General features: G+C 47.0%; 1 protein-coding gene across 3 annotated transcripts in view; it reads right to left on the minus strand.

Annotated features, from left to right (window-relative positions):
* c16h10orf90 (chromosome 16 C10orf90 homolog) overlaps positions 1–26,378 on the minus strand; it is a 290,020-nt gene that overhangs the window by 130,788 nt on the left and 132,854 nt on the right. For all 3 annotated transcript variants that reach the window (XM_038773230.1, XM_038773229.1, XM_038773231.1), the window contains one exon: positions 1,949–2,028. In XM_038773230.1, the coding sequence (XP_038629158.1) occupies positions 1,949–2,028 (80 nt within the window). The remainder of the gene's footprint in view (positions 1–1,948; positions 2,029–26,378) is intronic.

Consider the following 26,378-nt stretch of genomic DNA (forward strand, 5'->3'; position numbering starts at 1 on the left):
GCGGGGGCAGGAATCTCGCCACTCTGATCGGAGAGGCCCCTGCGGCGATTCTCCGGCCCACATGGGCCGAGGTCCCGCCGCTGGGAGGCCTCTCCCGCCGCCGAGGATTAAACCACCTCTGGAACGGCGGGCTCAGCGGCGCGAGCAGGCCCCCGGGGTCCTGGGGGGGCGGGGGGGCGATCAAACCCCAGGGGGCGCGCCCACGGTGGCCTAGCCCGCGATCGGGGCCCCCCCCTCAGAGTCCGGGCCAGTGCCCTGGCTGCTCTATTTTCTTCCGCGGCCGCCACGGCCTCCGCCATGGCGGAAGCGGAAGAGAACCCCACATCGCGCATGCGCCGGCAGTGACGTCAGCGGCCAGCTGCCGCTGACGTCACTGCCGGCGCATGCGCGGACCGGCGAAAGCCTTTCGGCCAGCCCCGCTGCCGGGGGGCGCCGGTTTTTTGCGCCGGTCTTCTGGTGGCAACCGCTCCGGCGCGGGGCTGACCCCCAAAGGTGGGGAGAATTCCCCACCTTTGGGGAGGCGCGACCCCTGAGTGGTTGGCACCACTCCCCTACTCCGGGACCCTCCGTCACGCCGGGTAGGGGAGAATGCCGCCCCTGATCTCTCACTGCACTGGAGAGTTCTGGCGAGCGGAGCTCCTCAGTGCAGAAAACGGGGCTAAGTGCGGCCTCGGCCTTTCTCCCCGCTGAGGCCCCTGATCTATCCCGATGGGTGTTGATAGCGGGGTGTTTCTCAGTGCTCTGAGCGCCAGGAAACACCCAGCTAATTGCGCACTATTCCTATTCAGGTAGATTGTGTTCTTTTCTTACCATACTGTGACTCTATGGTTTTGAAACTAGGAAGAAAGCTTATTTATTGACGTGATAGAAAATGTGAGCTAAGCCTACACCAGTGGGTGGCAGGAATCTGAGAAAGCATTTTGACAGCAGGCGGAATCACTGTCCAGTACAGAATGGAGGCTCACCCCTCAGAACTGCCAACCCAATTGATGGGTCAGCAACTCGGCATCTGCAGCTGCACCAAAACTAGTGGTAGCCATTGAATGGGGAAGAGTGTACCTCCATGCTGAGGCACCCCTGAAGACAAGGTAAGTTATTTTGAGCAAACTGGAACCATGCAGTCATGCCTTGGTGGTCAGGTGTGAGGGGGGCATATTTCAGCAATAATGCCTTAGCCATGGGAAGCCCCCCCCCCCCCCCCCCCCCCCCCCCCCCTCTCTGGGCTACAGACTGGCCATTAAGGAAGACCCCGTCCCATGGCTTACCTGACAGTGTGCCGGCATAGCAGTGGCTCCTGCCAATGCCAGTAAATTGACAGCAGGGTGGGACGTGATCCTTAATTTGCCTCAGTTGGCCACCGGTTAGTGGCCGTGCCACTGGCAATGTGGATTACCTTCCCAATGCCTTCCACCCCCATGTTATTAAAAATCCATCCCAATCCATCCAACGATCCCTTCACTAAAATGTCTGCCCTTAATAGTTACAAGAGTTATTCCTGCTCTTTAATACAGGTAACATAGTACATCATCAAAATTCTTAGTTATAATCAATTATCCTTCCATCACACCTAACTACAGATAAAAACCTAGTCATAGCTCTGAGAGCATTTTCATAATGTTAAGAAGCACTGGCAATAACTATTGTTATCAGGACTTCTCCATATTATTTCCAGTATTTCAGATAACATTTTGCAGCTTGAATAATAAAAATTTCGATCAGGTTGCCTCCCTATAGGTGGATTGAGCAAACATTAAACAAGAACAAAATTCTCTTTGTTGCCAACATCATCTGATCTGACCTGTCCTTGAGAGTGCTGACCAGCTAAATCAAGATTTGCTTGAAATTGGAACACGCAGGCCACCAGAAAGAAGTTGGTAAATGTGTGGTAGCAGGACAAAAATTAAACCCCTTGTAATTATAGGCTAATATGTTTTTATTCATCTTTTACCTCAGATTTTGGTTCTCTGAAGCGAAAATATGGCAGAGAGAAATAACCTTTAGCACTATTGCCAGCTTCTTCAGGTAAACCTGAAAGACAGAAAAGGTAGGATATTACAAGCTTTATTTAGAGTACCATTAACAAAATAATCCCCTGTTCCACAAAAATACCTTGAGCATGAAAATAGCACAAGGTTACAAGACAATATTTTCTGATAAAACATTAAAAATTAAGAGATATGGATGGGCCTTGAGTCCATATTTTCTCAAATTTGATTTTTCTTTTGTCTTGGAAGCATAGAAAAGTTACAGCACAGAAGGAGGCCATTTGGTCCATTTTGTCTATACCAGCCTGAGGACACCCTTGTGCCCTTTCTAATCCCACCATACTGCACACGGCCCATAGCCCTGTAGGTGTAGATCCATGTACTTTTTAAAGAGTTTAGTGTCTCTGCCTCCACCACCAACTCAGGCAGTGAATTCCAGACACCCACTACCCTCTGCGTAAAAAGGTTCGTCCTCATGTCCCTCCTAAACCTTCTGCCACCTATCTTGAATCTATGTCCCCTGCTTCTAGAATTCTCCATCAAGGGAAACAATTTTATCCTGTCCACTCTATCCCTTTTCCTCATCATTTTGCACACCTCAATCAAGTCACGCCTCAGCATTCTTTTTTCCATGGAAAATAACCCCAACCTATACAATCTCTCATGTAGCTTCATTGCTTCTAAAATGTCTTAGCTTACTAAATTACTGAACTAGCTTATTCAGAGAATATTTGATCAATTGATTAAATTTAGTGAACTCTAAAAGGACCAAAATGATTTTAACTCCATGTCAATGCAGAATTAATAAAGGTCAAAGGCCCATAAATCTGTTTGGTAAATACCCCAATGTTGAGTCAATATTCATGGATGGAATGAGAGTTTGATAGATATGAGCACAGTAGACTGAGTCCATCTTGTTTAGTGGTATGGAAGAATCAAAAATAAAAATTAAAATGGTGACCTAATAAACTGTGATGCAACGTCTTGGTATCCTGATGGTGCGGCATGTTGATGTACTGGTGTACTATCTGCATCGATTTCAGACTAATTTGAACTGCCATATGGTCACTGTCAAATTGCAAGCGGCAAGTGGGGAAAGGAACAGGGGTTTACTGACAGCCTTTACACCCACCTCTTGGTAAACAGCTCAAGAACATATGTGAAACAGAATTAGCCTGCCAGTTTGCTTCAGGGTAAAATCTCATTGAATAAAAACACAGAGAATGTCTATTTCTCCAATCAGTGACTAACTAATGAAATCCCAAAGACAGTTGACTTTGAAATCTGATTTCTGAGAATGTAATTTCATTCGTAGGTTATTAATTACGAGAAAAGCAAGCAATCTCTCATTTTTCATGAAAAGAGGTGTACCACCTCCGTTGGCAGAGAAGTAACTGGAAATTGTAATGAAAAGAAAGAGCGGGTAATAATATAGGATGATAGGTTACACAAGTGTCATCCCTATATCAACAACATTCAGAAATGTCGTTCGTTTTCTACATTAGCCAGGAAACCTGGGTCTATTCATTAATGTGACAATGTGGTACTGTGTATTTTTGTTTGCCTTAACGTAAGCTGCTGGAAAAGAAGGGAAGGTGGAAGGGGATTGAGTGAACATTAAGGCCTGTATTTTCACCATGCTGGACAGTATAAGTGGATTGCCTGATAACCAAAAGAGCCACCCGGAACACGGTGCTTTCCATTTTCATGGGGAAAGTTAACATTTTCCACTTGCGTGGTTTACGGAGGTAGCTGACCATTTATATCATCAGCTGCCTTTAATGAAGTCGGATTTGGTAGATCAGGAGTGTGAAACCTGAATTGCACGAGAAACACACGGTTGGGGGACTGGAAAATTCTGCCCATTGACTTCAAATTATAGTGAAAAATGCACAGGGCCGGTTTCTCCATCAGCGGGATCCTCTGCTTTGTCGGCAGCATACTCACACCCACAGATTTCCCTTGGCAAGGGGTTGCCCAAAATAGGAAATGCCATTGGTTGGCTGCAGCAACAGAGGATCCCGCTACCAGCGGGGGGGGGGGGGGGGGGGGGGGTGCTGCACCTGAAAATGGGTGTGGCTGGATGGAGAATCCCACCCATAGTATTTGCTCAGTCACCCATGTAACACCTGCTAATTTTTGATTCCATTGCTTTCAATAAGAGAGTGATGCTTATAGGGAGAGGGTTTAAGGGGAGGGCTGGGTAAGAAGAGGGAAGTTTAAGGGAAGGGGAGCTTAAGGGTAGGGGAGTTTAACAGGAGTACTATTTTATTAAGGTTACAGACCATGCTGCTCCATCAAAAAGGACTGAATTTTAACTTGCAGGAGCACCAGGAGTTGTGAGCAGGAGGGGCTTTATGTTTGGGAAATTGACAGCACATCAGGAAGCTGGTAACAACATGCCAACATTCGCATGATAAAGACAGAAAATGGTACCATATTAATTAGTTAGAAACTGAAAGAGCAAATACAAGGTGGGGGTGGTGGGTGGGCAGGCATGGGGGTGTGTGGATTTGAGCCTTGTCCCCACTTCCACATCCCCTGTTCACTATCATCCCTCTCATGGCCTGTTGTACTTCCCGCTGGCAATGAATTAAAGAACATAATATTGTAGATCAATGAAATGCCCAAGGCTATGGAACCAAGAGCCCTATTTAAACGTGGCAATTGCGTCAAACTACCATTGCTCAAATGTTCTTACTTTAACATGTAGCTGATCCTACCTCACCAAACCTTTGACTCAGACTGGGTGAAATCTGGGTACTGCTGTACATCCCGCGCATCAAAGGATTTTATAGGGTTTTAGAGCGAAAGGTAAGTAAACCTGCCCCTTTTTTAATGGCACTAGTTGCCATAAACCAGGTACATTAAAAGGTCCAGCCAAGTTAAAGGTAATTGACAAGGTAAGTAGTTAGGATTTGGGTTGGGGAGGGGGGTCAGGTGAGGTGGGGCAGCGAGGTGTCAGGACAGGCCTTGAGTGGGAGGGGCGGCGTTTGGATCGGTCAGATCTCAGGACTGGGAGAGGAGCAGGGTAGGCCACTCGGGCTCATCAAGCCTGGTCCACCTTTCAATAAGGTCATGATTGATCTAATTTTGATCTTAACTTTACATTCCTGTCTACTCCGATAACCTTTTACTCCCTTGCCTCGTAAGGATCTATCTAGTTCTGCCTTAAAGATATCCAAAGACGTTCCCTCAACCACTTTTTTGAGGGAGAGTATTCCAAAATCTCACAACCCTCAGAGAAAATCTTTCTTTATCTGTCTTAAATTGGGGAACCCTTTACATTTAAACAGTGACCCCTAATTCCAGATTCTTCCACAAGAGGAAACACCCTCTCCACATGCATCCTGCCAAGTCCGATCAGGATCTTACATGTTTCATTTAAGTCGCCTCTTCTGAATTACATTGGGACAAATGTAACCTGTCTTGCTTTTCCTCATCAGATAATCTGCCCATTCCGGATATTAGTCTAGTAAACCTTCTCTGAACTGCTTCCATTGTATTTACATCTTTCCTTCCTCCGACTTAATCTCTCAGTCATTCTTGGCTGTTGTTTTGCCTTCTGTCCAATCCTCTGACCTGCCACCCATCTTTGCACATTAACACATTTTTCTTTAAGTTTGATACTTCTTAAAACATTTTTAGTTAACCACAGATGGTGGGTACCCACCTTGGAATTTGTATTTCTTGGTTGAATATATTTATTTTGTGAATTCTGAAATACCCAATTAAATGTCTATTGATCCATGCCTTAACCTAAATTGCTAGTTAGCTCTGCTTTCATGGTTGCCCTTATTTAAGTTTAAAAGATTTGTCTTAGACCAACTCTTCTCTCCCTCAAATTGAATGTAAAATCCAATCATATGATCACCGAGGAGTATTTTCACTGTAGATCATTAACTAATCCCATTTTATTGCACCATACCAGGTCTGGTATAGCATACTCGCTGGCTGGCTCCAGAATGTGCTGCTCTAAGAAATTATCCCCAAAACATTCTATGAATTCATAATTTATGCTACCTTTGCCCATATGATTATTTCAGTCTATATGTAGATTAAAATTCTCACGTAAATCAGTATCTTTCTGACAAGTTCTTGCTATTTCTTAGCCACAAAAACAGAAAATGTTGGGTAATCGCTGCAGATCTGGCAGTAACTGTGGAGTGAGAAAATAGAGTTAGCGTTTTGAGTTCTTATGCCTCGACTTCTTATCCTGACAGTTCTTCTTTGATAACCCATCCAGCTATGTGGTTATTGTTAAGAGGCCAATACACTACTCTCACAAGTGACTTCTTGCCTGTATCACGCCTCATCTCCACCTAAACCACTTCTATATTCTGGGGTGCGTTTCTCCGGAAACATTTCTAAGTTCATTTGTGGCGGGTTTTTGAGGGAGTTTCCCACCAACTCTGCCGGTGCGTTCCCCACCTCTATTCAATGACACTTCGTCATTTTTTTGGGCCCTGGGAGGTTTCTCACTGGATTAGCCCACACATGGGCGCGATTCTTCAGAAAGATTTCTAAGTGCTGTAGCGAGCAGGAATTGCGGTGAGTTTCCCGGTGCTTGGCCCAGCGATACTGTCAACGCTATTCAACGTTAATTGGTCCACTTAACGAGGCCTCATGGGCTTCTTGCTGCAAATGAAGGCTCACCAGCTGATTTGCTGGCACCGTGCTCTTCAGCCCCCGCTAACAAGGTCGAGCAGCACTTAAGCTGCACTAGCTCAGCCAACCCCAACCAGCTTGCAACAATGGTACCGAGGAGACCAGCCCCAAGATTCGGTGACAGACCTGGGGAGGCTGATAGACGCTGTGGAGACCAGGAGGGTCAGCCATAGGGCAGTCAGTGTCACCTGGGATGAGGTAGTGGCAGCTGTGAGTGCCGGGTGTGTGACCAGGACGACTGGCCTCCAGTGCAGAACGAAGGTCAATGAACTACACCGGGCAGCACGAGTGGGTAGACACCAACACCTCCACCCCCACAGCCCCCTGTTCCCTGTCCGCCCCACCACCCCAATGGGAGCACCCACCCCTCAACTCTCCATACAATCCCTCAACCCTCCCCCTACCCCTTCTCCTTCAACCCCACCCCCCAACCCTCTCTTTACCCCCTCCCACCACTGTGAACTACGCATGTGGCTAATAATGCCTTCACTGGGACTCCTCAGGAAAAGCTCTCCCACAATCACCGGAGAGGGCCCAGACTGGCGGAGGGGTGCCAGATATCAGAATCCTCACCAACGTCAAGGAGGGTGCTCTGGAGGTGACCAGTGTGGCCGAGTACAGGATGGTTACCAACGCGGAGGCTGGCAGACACCGCCGAGGTGGGGAACCACTGGGCTCCACCCGGGGGACCTGTCAAACGTGAGTTGTTATTACCTTACTGACTGACCCATCCCTACCACCGACCACGTGTCCATTCTCCCGCAGATCCTCCAGTTGACAGCTCCCCCACTTAGCCCTCTCTGCTAGTTGGGAAATTGAAATCAAGCCTAAAATCTTAGATGAGGTATTGAAGGAAGCACATATCCTATTGCATCAGATGTCTAAACACCCTTGACACAAAAAACAAGTAATAAGGCAGATCAAGCAACAAGCCCTTCGGTCCTCCAATCCTGCTCTGATCACATTTATTAACTACACAAACCCCTTGTATCCTTCTATACCCCATCTGTAGGCAGCACGGTAGCACAGTGGCCAGCACTGTTGCTTCAGAGCTCCAAGATCCCAGGTTCAATTCCTAGCTTGGGTCACTGTCAGTGTGGAGTCTGCAAGTTCTCCCTGTGTCTGCGTGTGTTTCCTCTGGGTGCTCCGGTTTCCTCCCACAAGTCCCGAAAGATGTGCTGTCAAGTGAATTGGTCATTCTGAATTCTCCCTCTGTGTACCCGAACAGACGAGTAGGGGCTTTTCACAGTAACTTCATTGCAGTGTTAATGTATGCCTACTTGTGACAATAAAGATTATTATTATTGTTAATTTGTCTACCTAGATAAGACTTAAAGGTCGCTAACGTATCTGCCTCAACCATCTCACTTGGCAGTGCATTCCAGGCCACCACCACGCTCTGTGTAAAAAATGTCCCCCGCATATCTCCACTGAACCTATCCCCCCTTCACCTTGAACTTGTGCCCCCTTGTAATTGTCATTTCCGCCCTGGGAAAAAGCCTCCAACTGTTCACCCTATCTATTCCCCTCATAATTTTATATACTTCTATCAAGTCGCCCCTCAGCCTCCTTCTCTCTAGGTAGAACAATCACAGTTTACTCAATCTTTGCTCATAGCTAATACCCTCCATACCAGGCAACATCCTGGTAAACCTTTTCTGTATTCTCTCCAAAGCCTCCACATCCTTCTGGTAGTGTGGTAAACAGAGTTGGACACAGTATTCCAAATATGGCCCAACCAACGATCTATATAATGTTTGCGAACTTTGATATTTGATGCCCCGTCCGATGAAGGCAAGCATGCCATATGCTTCCTTTACCACCATTTCCACCTGTGCTGCCACTTTTAAGGATCTCTGGACCTGCATACCCAGATCTCTCTGTATCTCTATGCTCCTGGTGGTTCTGCCATTTATGTTAGAGCTCCCATCTGAATTGGATCTACCACTGGACTTCATCTTTAAAATTAGAACAAATTAATTACATTGCTTTAATGTTCATAACATAAATATATTCCATCAGATTACAGTTTATTACTACGTTCCTGAATCCATTTAACTCAGCAAGTGTTCGACTTGATCTTTTCAACTTCTGAAAAAAAATTCAGTGGAATGATAGTGTGAAAACACCTTGGGCTGGATTCTCCGCATCCTGACGCCAAAATCGCGTTTGGCGATGAGGCAGAGAATCCAGTTTCCCGCATGAATCTGGACCGGCGGTGGTTCAGCCATTGTCCACTGCTGAAAAGCGGAGCATGCGGGGAGCACGCTGCGCCGATTATCCACCAGCTGAGGCCATTGCCTCAGGCCTGTCCCACTATTCTCTGTCCCTGACCGTCCGAATTCCCGATGCCGTGGACCACTCATGGTCCCACCGTCTGTTATACCCGCGTGGCGGCTGCAGACTCAATCCGGAGCCGCCACAGTCGGGGGTGGGCCGATTGGAGGGTGGTCGGAGTGGGGGGGGGGCTCATTCTGGACTGGCGCTTTTTCATGCCAGCGGTCCGGATCGGCCGAGTGGTCGATCGGAGCCACTATTTCCATGGTCCAGGACCGCGGTCTCAGTCCGCCATGGAGCACCGACCGCCGCTGGAGGCTACCGGCTTGCACATGCGAGGCCTCTGACCCGGACGTGAGGGGGGCTGTATTGGCAGCTGGAGCTGTGAGCTCCACGACAGCTACCTGCTAACCCCAGTTTTTCTGGCGTAAAAGACAACAGTTTTCAAGACGGTGTGGGGATATAGTCCCTGAAACAGAGAATCCAGCCCCTTACATCGAGTGAGTATAAATGTATCTAACCCATAAATAATTAATATTCCAGTATGTAAATGTAATGTCAAATAGTGAACTTTTTTATAAATTAAGGAAGCTTGAGAATTTTAATCTCTGTGTCCTTACTGTGGTGAAAGCGTGATTGATTCAGGATGTTTTGGTCTTCTATCTCAGGCCTTCATCTGCTGTACTACAAATTTGCTACAACTGATGAAGCTCCAAGATAATGGGCCTATGTAGCATGAATTAATTAAATTTGAGTTCTGAAGGGAAAAGCAGGGTATTTGTAGAGAAAAGACAAAGGGACAATGAAATAACTGTCTAATATCTCACACTGTTACCTTTCTTAAGTATTTTTATGGACATACACATACATAATATACTTGTAATGTATACATAGATCATAAAATATATCAGTATAATCCCTCTATTTAACATTTTCCTATATATCTGTAGCCGAGGGTTATTCAACTGATTGTGTCTTGACTTAGGCTATGATGCTGTGTCTTATAATGCACATGATTTTTACTGTATAATGCAAGAAAAAGGGCAGGATTCTCCTGTCCTTAACTGCGTTCTTCTTGCAGGAAGCGGGATTCTCTCTTCCCACTGCTTGTCAGGCATCACAGCCTGGTATGGCAACTGCTCGGCCCAAGACCGCAAGAAACTTCAGAGTTGTGATTACAGCCAAGTCCATCACACAAACCTGCCTCCCATCCATTGACTCTATCTACACCTCCTGCTGCCTGGGGAAAGCGGGCAGCATAATCAAAGACCCCTCCCACCCGGCTTACACTCTTCCAGTTTCTTCCATCGGGCAGGAGTTACAAAAGTCTGAGAATACGCACCAACAGATTCAAAAACAGCTTCTTCCCCGCTGTTACCAGACTCCTAAACGACCCACTTATGGACTGACCTGATTAATACTACACTCCTGTATGCTTCACCTGATGCCGCTTGCAGTGATCTGTACATCTGTACATACATCTGCACATACACCAGGAACTGCAGCACAGATGTAACAGCCACAGCACCACTAGAGGGCAGCATCAGAGACAGGTATAAAGGGTCGAGCCCTCGGTAGGATCCACCTCTTTGAGAAGCACAGAGCTAGTGAGCAGCAACACACAGAGACACAGCTCAGCATAGGCAGTTCACCTTAGTTTCACTGGTCATACCTCTTGACTGTTTTACATATAGTTGAGCTCTGGAAGCAGAACGAACCCTTTGAATAAAGTGTTTGTGTTAACTGTAAGTCTACAGTCTTCATTCAGACTTAGAGAATAACATACCGGTGTCTATGTATTTACATTGTGGATCCCTTTTATGTATTTTCCTTTTATTTTATTTTATTGTCATGTACTAAATGATCTGTGTGAGCTGCTCAGAGAAAAACTGTTTTCATTGTACCTCGGTACACGTGACAATAAACAAATCCAATCCATGCCCTCCGGCCTTGCTGGGAAACCCGCTGGGAAGCAGGGATGTGCTGCCAGCCGGAAAAGAGAATCCGAATAGCCAGAGAATCCTGGCCAATGTCTGATTCAAATGCCATGCTGTGTAACTAATCAGAGAATCAACAGTGTAGAAGGAGGCCATTCGGGCCCTGGAAAGAGAACACTATCTAAGCCGACACCTCCACCCTATCCTTGTACCCCACCCCTTTTTGGACACTAAGGGACAGTCTAGCATGGCCAGTCCACCTAACCTGCACATCTTTGGACTGTGGGAGGAAACAGGAGCACCCGGAGGAAACACACGCACACACGGGGAGAACGTGCAGACTCTGCACAGTGACCAAGGCGGGAATCAAACCTGGGACTCTGGCGCTGTGAAGCAACTGTGCTAACCACTGTGCTACCGTGCCGCCACTGAAATGCTTGTATCAGTATCGAACGTCTACAGATACGCAGTTTGTGGTCACGAGAGTAGGAAATTTGTGCTTCAGATCTGCACCTCTAGGCAAGAAGCTTATTTTATTTATAGTTTAAGATCAGAAAAATTAACATTCAGTAATGTTACTTATGGACAAGGACAGTACCATTGGATGCCAGCGATTCATTAAGGATTGTTAGTCACAACATAAAATACTTTGAAAAAGCTCAGGATGGTGCGGAGGCAGATGGGAGTGCTTCAGTAAAGGGAATTGTTGCACAGCTTTCCAATATAAAATATATTAAAAAGTAAACAGCATGATACAATTATATAAAGGAATACTTGCAAGCAAATAAATACTGGTCCAAAGTCACTCAAGTGAAGCTAAGGACCCACTATACTGGAACTAACCCCATATGGCCACTGTGTGTTGGCAGAATTATTCAAATGCTTCAATTATTAAATGGTCTCCTTATCTAAACAAGATTCCGGGCCCTAAACATGCAGAGTGCATGGAGGTTGACAGGCTCTGAGATCCACAGATTCAGTCACATTCCTACAATGCACAGGAGGCACTGAGATAACCTCCATTTTCACTGCTCAATATTCAGGGGAATTGCTACCTGCTAAGCATCATATTACCAATCCCTATTTGCGTATAATAACATAATGGTATGACAACAACAGCAACTTAGATTTATATAGCATCTTTCATGCAATGAAACATTTCAAGATGTTTCACATGAGCATTATAAAATAAAATGCGACACGGGAGACACATATGGAGATATTCAACAGATGACCAAAAACCTGGGCTGAAATCTTCTGTCTGGTCCGGTTGCAGTGGCAATCAGTGACTTCCACTGGACAGCAGCTGGCTCAACGTGTGTGATCTTGCGCTGTTCAGCTAATTAATTATGTATCCATGAGTAGTACATAATATCACGTGGTGAGGCGGGCAGGAAGTGGCCTGTCCCGCTGTTACCTCACAAATCTAAGGGCGCGATTCTCCGGAAAGATTTTTAAGTGTTGTAGCGAGCGGGAATTGCCGCCAGCTTCCCGGTGCTCGGCTCAGCGAGGCCGGCAACGATATTGAATGTTAATTGGTCCACTTAAAGAGGCCTCACGGCTTCTCACCGCAAACGAAGGCTCACCAGCTGATTTACCGGCACCACGCCTGCCAGCCCCCGCTAAGAAGGCCGAGCAGCACTTAAGCTGCACTTGCTCAGCCAACCCCAGCCAGCTCGCAACAATGGCACCGAGTGGCACCCTCTCCAGCCTCCCAGGGGACCACCTTGGAGGAGCGCTCTGAAGCTGTCACCATAATAGTCTCAGCACAGCTGGCATTTCCACCATCCACCAGCGCAGGTACACAGCTCAATGGGAAATGTTAATGGTCAGTCTTCTGGGGCACAATCTAGTGAGCACCACACTACTGCTGGTGTACATTAGGTGGAGGCAGGAACCCTCAGGCAAGACAACAGTCAGAGGACTGCTAGATCCCAGGACCCAGCTGAGTCCCAACCTAATGCTGAGCCTGTGGAAGGGGTCATCCCGGAGCAGATGGAAACATTAGGGAGCGGCCGGGACGTTCAGAGAGAGAGAGGTCAGCATTGCCCCAGCAGATCCATAGACGATTGGGGGAGTCCCAGAGGCTACAGGGACAGGATATGGCACCGGCAATGCACGGCACTGAGGCCAGCACTGCTAGGGTGGCGACCCCAGTCTGGTGCACAACGTCACCACCATGTGAAGGTGCCCAAGGCATCGCGCAGTCGGAGACGATCATGGCTGAGGGTCTCGACAGAATGTCCCCCTCACTGGGGAATGACACCCAGTACCAGGCTGACTGTGATGAAGTTCTGTGGGACATGTTCTGTTCTCAGATGGGAATGGTCGAGGCGCTGCGGAGCTTGCCCCAGTCACAGGCGGGCATTGCCGAGGTGCTTCAGAGCATGTCCCAGTCACTGAGGAGCATCGCCGAGGGAGTCAACATGATAGTGCGGACCATGGGGAACCGCAGGGCTGGCAGAACCAGATGATGCGGGGAGGGGGGGGCAGCCGGGACTCGAACCAGCTGCCCCTCCATGCCAAGATGAACCCCAAGGCCCTATGAACACCAACCGGGAGGAGGGGGTGCTGAATGCCAACCCAGATCCATGGAGTGCGGATGGTTGATATCAGCTCCCACATGTTTCACCCCTCTGATGAGGCTGCGTCTCTCAGTCAGCACACGGGACAGCGGGGACCACAGCTATCCATGTGCCGCCGACAAGGGAGCTGGGGCCCTCTGGCCCCAGAGACCCCAGAGGACACCCGCCGGGAGCTTCAAAGGCCACGGGACGTGGTAAGCAACTGGCTGCCTCCACCTCAGATGTGCATCCTCGGGACACAACTAGAAATAGAACTAGGAGGGCAAAGCACATCGAGGATCACTGAGGCCACCAAGGGAGGGGGTTAGTTAAGGGGCTCGAGGGCTCGGGGCGGGGGTTGGGGAGGGGGAAAGCACCATTGGGAGGATGGGGAATTGTCAAACGCAATAAACACCTTTGTACACAACCAGCATGCTGCCTCGGTCGCCTTCTTCTGCAATGCAGGCTGACCTCCGAACCCTTGGCCCATCTCTCCAGGCATCTCCCCCTCCCTATGGCACCCACACACCCTCCAGACATGTCCCTGGAGCTGTGTCCCGTCCTCTGGGTGTTCGGATGTTGGCTGTTGCGTGTCTGATGTTGCCTCCCACATTGTTCAAGCACAGTATCCAGGCATCAAGGTGTATGGAGATGCTAGGCAATGACTCCCACATGCAACATGGCCCACCCATTCAAGGGAATCTACTTGGGTTGTGTGAAGCATTCACAGCCATGATTGCCAATTCCCGATTAGCAATAGCCTTCACCTCTGCAGCCAGAGGCCTCAGCAATCAGTGGGAGTTATGGGTGGTCGGTGGGGCAGACAGGCAAGGACAATGGTTGCCCCAGGAACAGGTACACATGATCCCAGAGTTGGCATGGTTGTGCCATGAGAAGTTGCACCTCAGTTGCCCCCCAGCGCACCCCTCCCGGCCCTCCTATGGTGGCCCATCCCTGCGGATACTCTCCCACCCTCGGCTGACGGTCCCCCACCGGGTTCTTTGCCTGTGAGCAAAGATGGCTACTCCCCTCCTCGGCTCCCCATAGAAGTTCTTCCGCCAGGTTTACGCTTTTCAAAAGGAGTGCTAATCGGAAGCAGCGTGACTACTTACTGGGGAGGCTGCTGAATGACGGGAGGCCATTGGATATGGGGTGGCTCTCATTAATGGTATGGAAATGGGACTTAGTGTGTGGTGATTTGCATATGCACATCAATGTATATCGTTATCTGTCAATGTATATAGTTATCATTAAGGCCTCTGACCAGCAGGTGGTGATAGAGGTCCAGCAAGTGACTGAGAGAGATTCAACAATTGGTAGTTAGTCGTACTAGAAGACATTTACATAAGAAGTAGTTCCAGGAGAATTCACAGAATTCAACCATTAGCCATCGCCTGTATTATAGTTTGTTAGTTATCTTCCCACGTGTTAGTTAATAAATCATCTTGCTAGTAAAAGAACTAGATGTTGTCTGACATCATTACCACGGCCATAATACAGAACACAACAAAGTGGTGATAATTAGTTTCTCACCATGCTACGGTAAGATCCTGATTTCGCCTACAGGTTGCATCGCAAAGTGGAGCCTGGCGCAGTTCTCGCTTTTGGCCTCTCCCGCTATTCACCGGCCTTGTTTCGCTTGAGTGAGAGGGTAACGAGGCTTGGAAGATCATGCCCTAAATTGCACCCGGACCACAATTCATTCTTCCATTTTGCTCCTTGTCTAGCACCCTACCCTCACCACTTCACCTTCCCAAAGTCCTGCTTCTGTCTCACCCCTTCCCTGTGCCCAGCCGTGGTGCAGCTTGTGCTACAGGCGCTGATCTCTCTCAGTGGAGCTGTGAAAGGCAGGTGAAAGCAGCGTCGACTGCCCAGAATGTCCAGGAAGAGAGCTACCTCGCCAGCTGCATGCCACTTATGTATGGTCATGAAAGTGAGCATTCTAAATTCCTGCTCGGAGGCACAACCTGGAAGGAGATAAAGATTCTGGTGTAACAATAACAGAGGAAGCTGGAAAATCCCAGCAGACCTGCCAGCTTCAACAGGAGAGAAACAAACTTAACGGGGGCGAGAGAATAGTGGGAGAGCCCCGAAACAGTGTTTGCACCGGGCACTGAAAGTGTGATGCTCCTGGCCCGTGGCACCTGGCACAATCTGGTTCACGCCTTCGCTGGGCATAAACTATATTATCATTTTAAAATATCCGTTTAAATATGCTTGCTGAGTTTGAAGCCAATTTCTCCAGGCTCCCGGTATTCTTCCCCTCCCTGCCACTGCAGCAGAGGATGGCAGGAATCACGACTGGCCGCCACCATGGGAGATCAGACGTGATGACCATGCTGGGTTGGGGGGGGGGGGGGGTGCTCGGAGACCATTGGAGTCCCCAGGTGGTCAGGAACATGGCTGGCACTACCAAACTGGCAGCCAAGTTGGTACTGCCAGGGTGTGAGGTTGGCACTACCAGGGTGCAGTACCATGGGGCAGGGCCCGAAAGGGGTGGACCTGAAGGGAGCGGGGGGGGGGGGGGGGGGGGGGAGGAGGCACGACGGAGGCAGGGAATCTAGCATCCCCCAGAGCAGGGTGTTGTTCATCTGGGGGGAGGGGCTTGATGCCAATGAGGATGTTTAGGGGTGGGCTTTTACTATCACTTAAGATCGGGGTGCCCTTTAAAATGATGCCCCGATCTCTGTGATGCCGGGTCCACCGGCATGTTGAGGTCCCACCTGTCTTAGTGCCAGTGCAAAACTCGACCCTCTGCAAAACAATCTGTAAGTGTGGGTGGATTGTGATCTGAATCACATCTTTTTTTACTTTTTAAAAATAAATTTATAGTACCCAATTATTTTTTCCAATTAAGGGGCAATTTAGCGTGGCCATTCCACCTACCCTGCACATCTTTCAGGTTGTGGGGGCGAAACCCATGCAGACACGGGGAGAATGTGCAAACTCCACGCAGACAGTGACCCAGGGCCGGGATTCGAACCCGTGTCCTCAGCACCGTAGGCAACAATGCTAACCACTGTGCCACCGTGCTGCCCTCTGAATCACATCTTAACCAAGTCCCTCATATCATGGTAAAATAGTGTGATTAAGACAGAGTAAACAGCTACGTTGGAATTATAGCAGCTACATCCATGGCACCATGCGTATATGCAGAACCATTTTCCCCACCACACCTTAAGCGTGATGACATGTTGAAAATGGTTAATTCCTTTAAGCACACAAAAATGAATGTGAGCACTGTAATCAGAACGGCTCACCACCTCTTTTGCTTTATATTTGTATTATTAGAACATCGCACAAAGGAACCACTAGGGAAGGGATGGGTCCAGTTGCCCCAAGCTTCTCAGATTAGGATCTGCAAGTTTTAACCAAAGATGACAGCCGTATGGACCTGGGTTCAATTCCCGTCTCGGGTGACTGTGTGGAGTTTGCACTTCCTCCCCGTGTCTGCTTGGGTTCCCCGAATGCTCCGGGTTTCCTCTCACATGCCAAGGATGTGAAGGTTAGGTGGATTGGCTGCACTAAATTGTCCCCTAGTGTCCAAATGGTTAGATAGGGTTACTGCGTTACGGAGACACAGTGGAGGCATGGGCGTAAGTAGTGTGCTCTTTACAATGGCCGGTATAGACTGGATGGGCCGAGTGATCTTCTGCACTGTAAATTCTGTGATTCTCTGATTCTATGATTTGTAGAGTAGTCCTGTATTCTGATGGTCTGCGAAATCCACCAGCCATCACAAAGAATGCCTGAATTTAAATTGCGGCTGGGGTGAGCACAGCAGGAGACCACGCGAGGTCATGGATACAGTGTCCCAAATGTTCAATGACCTGCTGCATTCTGGCATGGTGTATAACTTGGATCATCCTCACAAATTTCCAAGCGATGGGTCGCATCTGGATGCTGTAGCTAAGGTGCGAAACCTGCACATTCCTGTACAACAATGAGGCTTGTATGTGTAAGCTGCTCATTCAGATATGCCCTGAACATGTTAATGCGCACTGTGATGCATTGATGCAGTAAAGAGAAACATCCCGGCATGTTCTAGATATCAGACTAACGTGAAATCATGTTGTCAATGTTATCGAAGAGGGCGAAGAACATCAAGTGGTGGCCAAGACAGGGGGTGGGTCAGCTGGCTGAAACCAATATCTTTCAGTGGAACACTGACAATGGAAATAACAAGGGTGTCAGAGCAGCTGTCAGTTGGTGATGGTGAATCCCTGATAGGAGATGATAAAAAGATGTGGTAAATACACCTTGGCGTATTGTGATAATGGTGGAAGTCATACGTCACTTCACTGAACACAAGAGGATGCTGGTATGAGAGGGAGTGCATCAAAAGGGCAGCACAAATATAGTTATGGCAGTGTCATGCATCAGAGCATGATTTCACAATGAGAAGGGATGTACCTAAATAACCCATTTTGTCCCTCACACAGGTCGAGCTCTACTCACTCATTGCCACCCCAGCCAACCACCTCCCTGCATTACCCCATCACCACCACAAGTCCCATCCCCACTAGGTCAGATCACCCCTTAGGCAGCAGGAGGAGGAAGTGATGTCCTAGGGTTCAATGTTGCTGAAATGTTTTGTCGGATAGCCTGATTTATATTACAAGAACACTTGTAGCTAAAGCTATAAATGATTTATTGACATTAATTGTGGGTGAAATATATACAAAACAACAGAGGAATAACAGTATAAACATGCACGAGCAACCTCTCCCCTTGCTCCCTAGTCAGTCTGAGGTCACCTGACTCTAACATTCACTTATATACTAGTGAGACTCCTAGTGGTCAGTTGGTGAATTACAACACAATCATGATATCACTACATCCCCTTTCCTTTAAAAGAATAAATTAACACATTATCATCAGTATATTTGCATGTGATATCATTAGCCTGTGGGTCTAACAGTATTATTGTTTTTTAATTTTAAAAATTGGTTCAACAAATAAATATATATATATGAACAGCAAGCATAGGATGTACAAATCAACCAAATTTACAAATTGAGTCGATCAAGTTTTCTTCTGACTCTGGTTGATCTTCTCAAAGTTTAACATTGCTGCTCAGAACTTGTAGATTCAATGTTCTCCGTGACATTTTCATGTTCAGGAACTGTTGAACTATCTGACACTGCAGCTGATGTTGATTCTAGTGTAGATTTGTTATCCATCACGTTGTTGTGAAAGTCTTGTTCTGTTTTCAAGAGTGCACAACGATTTCTTCTGAAACCAACCCATGCATGACGATTTCTTCTTAAAACCAATTCTTCCTCTGTCTGTACATTGTAGGAACGAGGTGCTACCTCTTCAAGTACAATGGCTTTTCTCAATCAATTGCTTGAATCTTCTATTCTCACAATGTCATCACTTCTCGTTTGCAAATTTAAGCATATTAAACACAGAAATTGCTTCGGGCACTGCCGCCGTCAGGGACATCGCTACCTTACACGAGTTTGATTGATCTCCTAAATTTACTGCAGTAAGAAACAGATTAAATTGTTGTTTATACACACGGCAGTTGCTGTCCACATTATCAGTAAATCTGAGACTCATTGGTGACTTCAACGACTCCATGTAGGTCATTCTTGAAGTCTGCAAAATCTTCAAATCTCTGTGCACCTCATGGCAGGCTTCACTTGATGATATGATAGTTTTTTCTCAGTGTTTAAAACCATCCAACCTGGTACCATGTGATGTTCTTGTCACATGGTCTGATTTATATTACAAGAACACTGGTAGCTAAAGCTATAAATAAGTTATTAACATTAACTGTGGGTCAAATATACACAAAAAAACAGAGAAATAACAGTATGAACATGCACAAGCAACCTCTCCCGCAGCTCGTTCGCCAGTCTGAGGATACCTGACTCTAACATTCACTTACATACTAATGAGACTCCTAGTGGTAAGTCAGTGAATTGCAACACAACACAACCATGATATAATTACAGTTATGTGAAATGACCCCACAATCCACCAACTAAGATATTGGCACATTAGAGGGACGTAGCATATGTATAGAGCCTGTGGCAGAGGCTGGAAAGCACCACACCAGAGTGTTAGAGGAGGTGTCAGAGTCAGAGTTATCTATGCACAGTCACCCTAGGAGGAGGAAGGCAAGGCACGATAACGTTCCAGTGGGCTGGAACATGGAGACTCAGGAGTCACCTTTTGTGCAAGTATTTGGACAATCGGAGGATATGTGGACATCTGATGGAGTTCCTTGAGGCAGTGGGAGCTCTTGGACTGTGAATTGAGGAGCCATAACTATTATGAGCTCCATATTGTCCTCTGGGCTCAACCGTATGAACTCAAACCATGGGAAGTTGGCTAGCTTCATGGAGAGACACATGCAGCATTGGTTGGAGTGAATGCAAGAGCAGTGTCTTGGCCAGGAAAAGATGCAAGCCTCGCTCAGCAGCCTGGACCAGCCTGTTTAGAATTTAAGTGCGGATATCCATAGAATACAGGATGCCTGCATGGTTGCTGGAATGGACGACTGTTGCGCACCAGCAGTCAGCCCCATTAACCCATGAAGGCCAACCAGGGCTCTGGAGGACACTGAGGAGGGTGAAAGTATCAAGACCTTCTCAGCACCCTCAACTTTTTCCACCTGCCAAGCTTTTCTGCAGAGTCCTTTGTCCTCTCCACATGTGCCAATGACCACGGCTGCCCATCCAGAGATGCAGAGGCTGCAGTCTCAAGGGGGTTCAAAATGGATAGCTGCATGATGAGTCTAACCACTGTCCACATTATCATATAGACTGAGAAATAAACAGCCTGCCTCCACTATAGGAGTCTTCGCAAGCAAAGGGGGCTGTATCGGCTACAGCACTAACAATAATCCTTATTAGTGTCACAAGTAGGCTTACATTAACACTGCAATGAAGTTACTGTGAAAATCCCTTATCGCCATACTCCGACGCCTGTTCAGATACACTGAGGGAGAACTCGGAAAATCCAATTCACCTAGCAAGCACGTCTTTCAGGACTTGTGGGAGGAAACTGGAGCACCCGGAGGAAACCCACGCAGACAAGGAGAAACATGCAGACCCCACACAAACAGTGACCCAAGCGAGGAATAGAACCCAGGTCCCTGGAGCTGTGAAGCAACAGAGCTAACCACTGTGCCACCACGCCACCCAACTAATGGGTGGTTACACTTTCACATTGTAAATCTCACATTTGAACAATTTTTCCATATATGTTTATGTACACTCACAGCTAATTCAGTGTGTGTTCGTACACCACATAACTCGTAGGGGGCATGCTGCAGTCCATCTCGCAATGGCATCATCAGGATCAAGGTTGTGACCATATTTGTGAAGCATTGGAAAGCTTCACCCTTCTCTTGTGTGTCACATAATAATCCAGTGTTCAAATGGTCAATAATTGCGATGTTTCTTTCTGCGTGGGTTTCCTCCGGGTGCTCCGGTTTCCTCCCACAGTCCAAAGATGTGCGGTTAGGTGGATTGGCCATGCTAAATTGCCCCTTAGTTTCCAAAAAGGTTAGGTGGGGTTACTGGGTTACAGAGAGAGGGTGGAGATGTGGGCTTGGGTAAGGTGCTCTTTCCAAGGGCCGGTGCAGACTCAATGGGTCAAATGGCCTCCTTCTGCACTGTAAATTCCCTGGTTCTATGGTTCTTGCTTCTTTCATTGTCTAGTCATGATAAATTCATGGGAGGAAACTAGGGGACACAGTCTAAAGATTACGGATTTTCCTTTTGAATACTGAGATAAGGAGAATTCTTTTCTCTTCCCCAGAAAGCAGTGGAGGTTGGGTCATTGAATTAATTCAAAGCTGAAGTAGATCGACAAGTGAGACAGGTTAAGAGAGTGGTCATAAATTTGGCAGACGGAGCATATTGTGGGAAAATGTGAACTACTCCATTTTGGCAAGAAGAATAGGAAATCAGCATATTATTTGAATGTGAAGGAGACTGCAGAATGCTATGGCTCAGAGGGATCTGGGTGACCCGATGCATAAATCACAAAACATTAGTAAGCAGGCCCAACAAATAATTAGGAAGGCACATGGATTGTTGGCATTTATTGCAAAGGGAATTAAGGATAAAACTGGGAAAGTCATGCTACAGCTACACAGGGCCTTAGTTAGTTGGACCGCATCAGGAGTACAGTGTGCAGTTTTAGTCTCCTTACTTAAAGAATATAATTGCAATAGAAGCAGTTCAGAGGCGATTCATTAGGCTGATTCCTGTGATTAAGGTACTGTCATATGAGGGAAGGTTGAGTGTTGGCCCCACAGAAAGGTGACCTTATTGATACATAACATCCGAGGTGATGATTGATCTGATTATGGTGTGAACTCCACTTTCCTGTCTTCCCCATAGCCCTTGACTCACTTGTTGATCAAAAAAGTAACTCAACGACCCACCTCCACTGCTTTCTGAGGATGATAAGTCCACAGCTTAACTACCCTCAGAGAGAAAGTAATTATCCTCATCTAAGTGTTAAATGGGAGCACCCTGAACTTTAAACAGTGACCACTCAGTTCTAGATCTTCCACAAGAGGAAACAGCCTCTCAGCATCCAGTCCATCAATCCCCTCGGGATGTTATGTATCTATAAAATTACCTGTCTATAGGATGCAGTATGCTTTATTAACTGTGCTCTCAACCTGTCTCACCACTTTCGATGATTTATGCACATTTACAGCTCTTGTGCTTTTGCGACCCCTTAAGAGTTGTATCCTTTATATTGTCTTGTACGTTCTTCCCACAAAAATGAATCAGTACACATTTCTCTGTATTGAACTTTTTCAGATTTGATGCAGACATTCATAGAACATACAGTGCAGAAGGAGGCCATTCGGGCCATCGAGTCTGCACCGACCCACTTAAGCCCTCATTTCCACCCTATCACTGTAACCCAATAACCCCTCCCAACCTTTTTTAGTCACTAAGGGCAATTGATTATGGCCAATCCACCTAACCTGCACGTCTTTGGACTGTGGGAGGAGACCGGAGCACCCAGAAGAAACCCACGCACACACGGGGAGAACGTGCAGACTCCGCACAGACAGTGACCCAGCCGGGAATCGAACCTGGGGCCCTGGAGCTGTGAAGCCACAGTGCTAATCACTTGTGTTATCGTGCTGCCCCCTGTACTGCAATTCAGTGCAGTAAAGTTACCAATCAGCTAGTGCTGGAGTGCAAATAGCCCAGAAATATGAATGAACAACTTAAATTCAGTTTAATAATTTGAAACAGAGTTTCAGCTAAATTTACAGTAGCAAATTGAGAAATGGCACAAAATAAGAAAATTCCCAACAACCTAATTCACAAACACCCTGACCTACACTCACAATATTATTAATCATCCCTGAGGGAACCAAACAGAAACACTTTGGATGAAGAGTTGGAAAATGGACAGAACAAATGAATAGATCAGAAAGCAGGCACGTAACAATTATAGAAGAAAGGACAAAAATGCTGGAAGCAAAAGTAGCTGCTCGAAGCTCAGGGAAAAAAAAACTCCACCATCAGCATTATGTGTCGGAAATATCAATGTTTTAATCAGATTTATAGACTGAAATCTAAGCGTTTCACCTCCCCTGATATAGTTAGGCTTGGTTTGTTCATGTTTGATCAATCTCTCCAATCTATTCAAATGCATTATTCAATATTTAACAATATGCAACAAACCTGAAAACCTTATGCTACAAATGCAATCGAGGATTTTATGCCTAATTTTCTCTGCATTTTGTGCTTTATTAACCAAGTGATTGTAATCTATTCATATTATTGGTTGTCTCGACGTAAGTGGTACTAAATGAAAGGTACATTATCCAAATTCTCTTATTCTTGATCACATTGATCTACGACACATTCACAGTACCTCACAACTTAAATCCCTGCTCTCTCTCCCTCCTTATAAAGCACAGATTTGAAATCAATCACTCCTGCCTGATATACTTCAATCTCATTTTGATTTCTTCATCCTCGGTTGCCGCCTTTACGATGGGTCTTGTAGCCTTCTCATTAGAAATTCCATTCAAAGATGTCACAAAGTTGACTGAAATGGATAATGGGAATGTAACAGTGGCTGAAGCTCTGCTGAAACTAAGAACAGAACCTGACCAAAGAAACGGCAAAATGTCAGTCCCGGCAAGAAAATACTGAGTTATTTCTCATGGAATCTTACGTCTGTGAAAGAAAAGTTTTTCTCCCCTCGAGAATCTCGCTGCGCTCTTGGTACCCTCCTGCATCTCCGCTCACCAGCAGTTAACACCCATGCTGCTCGAGAGTACGTCAAGACCCTTAGGGTCCAGGCTGCCCTGGGGTTGCCCACTAAAGTTTTCTCAGGCAACAGGGCATGGAAGGCAGCACACCACCTCAAGCTTAGCTGGACAGACACCTGGATGTAGAGTGGGGGTGAGAAAGAGTACTACACTGTAGAACCTAGTGGGCGTGGGTGAACCTAGGTACTAGTTGAGATAGGCCATCATTGTAAATCGGCACTTGTAATTAAACATCACTTTGCTCACCCACAGATCCTCCACCCTGTCCTTTAATGATGCCATACTCTGCAAATCCCTGTGCACACTCGGTGTCTCATCCCCGTGCAGTCTGAGAGTGGCAGTGCTATGACTCTGCGAACTTCCACACTGCTGACACAGTGAAGAGGTTCTGCTATAGGCACCTCCTGACAACAATGTTCAGGCCTCTGATAGCGGCCACTTTTCTCCAGTGATGAGGATACCATGAGCTGAAGTGTAGAGAGGCTGACCCACCCCGAAGGTGAGTTGGAAGAACACACCAGGATCCCGGCCTCAGAAGGGGCTGTTGTAGATGAGAGCTCATCCTGCATCTCTAAACCCCTTGATCAACCCTTTCCTTGACAGGATGCATTCAGCTCTCTGTCAGGCAGATGTCAGGCGTATCACTCAGGAATAGAGGAGCATCGCTCTATCCTCAATGCAAATCATAGTTTTTCTACAAAGTCCGGCCAATGGCTTTAGTGCCCTGCCCATGGTATTGGGATCCATCATGGAAGCGTACGATTGGCACCACACTGAGGTTGAGATGGCAGACCCCATGGTTGGAGATATCTTCACCCCTAGCTCTGCTCATTCACAAACTTAGATGCTATGAGGGTGTCCCTAACCAGATGGCCAAGGGACCGCTGGCCCCGCCCAAGGTCCTTCCTCCTCCTCCTCCTTGGTTTACCCCTCGCCACCTTCCTTCGATCTCATCTGAGGTGGCACTCCTCCAATCCCTCCCGATCCAGGTGGTCTCCCCTCTGCAGCGGCAAGTGTACAAAATGTGCCTTGTACATCTCCTCTAAACCTTGCTCCTCGCACCTTAAACCTATGCCCCCTAGTAATTGACCCCTCTACCATGGAAAAAAGTCTCTGACTATCCACCCTGTCTATGCCCCTCATAATTTTGTAGACCTCTATCAGGTCGACCCTCAACCTCCATCGTTTCAGTAAGAACAAACCAGGTTTATTCAACCTCTCCTCATAGCTATTGCCCTCCATACCAGGCAACATCGCGGTGAATCTCTTCTGTACCCTCTCTAAAGCCTCCACATCCTTCTGGTAGTGTGGTGACCGGAATTGAACACTATACTCCAAGTGTGGTAATAAAGGTTTATGGGAAGAAATTATTTAGTGACATTATACTATTAAAAATCATATAATAAGCCAGGACAGCAGTAAATGCTGAGAGCATGGGAAAACATCTGATAAGAAAGTCAGTGGTCAAACTGACTATAGACTCATTGTCATTACTGGGCAAACATCCCAGTTCTGGAGAACATGGCAGTAAATAGGGGAGTCCAACCACACCATATTATAGAAACATAGAGGAGTTTTCCCATGCCATATTATCTCTTAAAACCTGATAGACAGACATCTCATCAAATTAAATAAATTATAATTATCTTAACCCAATCACACTTACAAAGGGGATAGAGCCTAAAAAGATTATGATTCCTTAAAAGACCGGGAAAAAGCTATAGTGCGCTCTCTCTAAATTCATCTTTAACCTCCACGAACGCTTCCCAATAAATGGGCACACACCTGCATGATTCACATTATGCTGTAACAGACGATCTGCATGTTGATGGAATGGAATCACTTGCAGTTCATAAATGGCACCGCATGATGCCATGGAGACCGCAGGGCTACGTGGGTGCAGTCTATCAAACTCGGCACTTTGGGCATGGCTGCTAAACAGGCAAAGCCCATGGCTCAAGCGTCTTGGCTCTTCTGTTCCCTCCAAGTTAATATACACGGATAAATGGTATCTGTCACTTCCTTAATGCATTTGCAGCTGACAGAGAGATGCCACACAGATCACAGGTGCTGCAGTGAAATGAGCCGCTGGCAAAGATGACAGTGACTTTATGAGCCATGGGCAATGGGTGTCCTCACATTCCATATGGTGTCAGCTCTTGGAGGACATGGCAAAACAATGTACACCATTCCCCGGGACAGGCACAGTCTTCCCCGGGACTATGACTCCAACATTTCTAGAAAGGAAGATCGATGTTGGAAGACCTTGGTCGGCACAATTTCAAATGGGGCTATTCCCTCTGTGGTGCTGCTCCTTGTAAAGCTATGGGCCCAGCCTTCCCCTCCTCAACAGGGCATCGGTCCTGGCCCCGTGCAACGGCTTGTCTCTGTCTCTGCCACTGAGTAGAAATGCCAACTTAACAGGTTCCATGATTCTCAAGAATCATGCATTAAAAATAGAAGGAAACAAAAGTGAGCGGTGAATATTCCTGTGAAAGGCCTTCCTCCCCAACCCTCCACTCTTCTGGGACTTCGAGCATGCACTTCCCCCATCAGTGAGTGCCTCTCCATTAAGTCTCACACCCTCCTCTCTCACACTGGCACACTCCCATCCCGTCCCTCTCAAGTCCACCAGGATAAAGTGGCTGTACACTCGAAAGTCTCACTGACACAT

This window comes from Scyliorhinus canicula, chromosome 16, assembly GCF_902713615.1.
Source record: "Scyliorhinus canicula chromosome 16, sScyCan1.1, whole genome shotgun sequence".
NCBI lineage: Eukaryota > Metazoa > Chordata > Chondrichthyes > Carcharhiniformes > Scyliorhinidae > Scyliorhinus > Scyliorhinus canicula.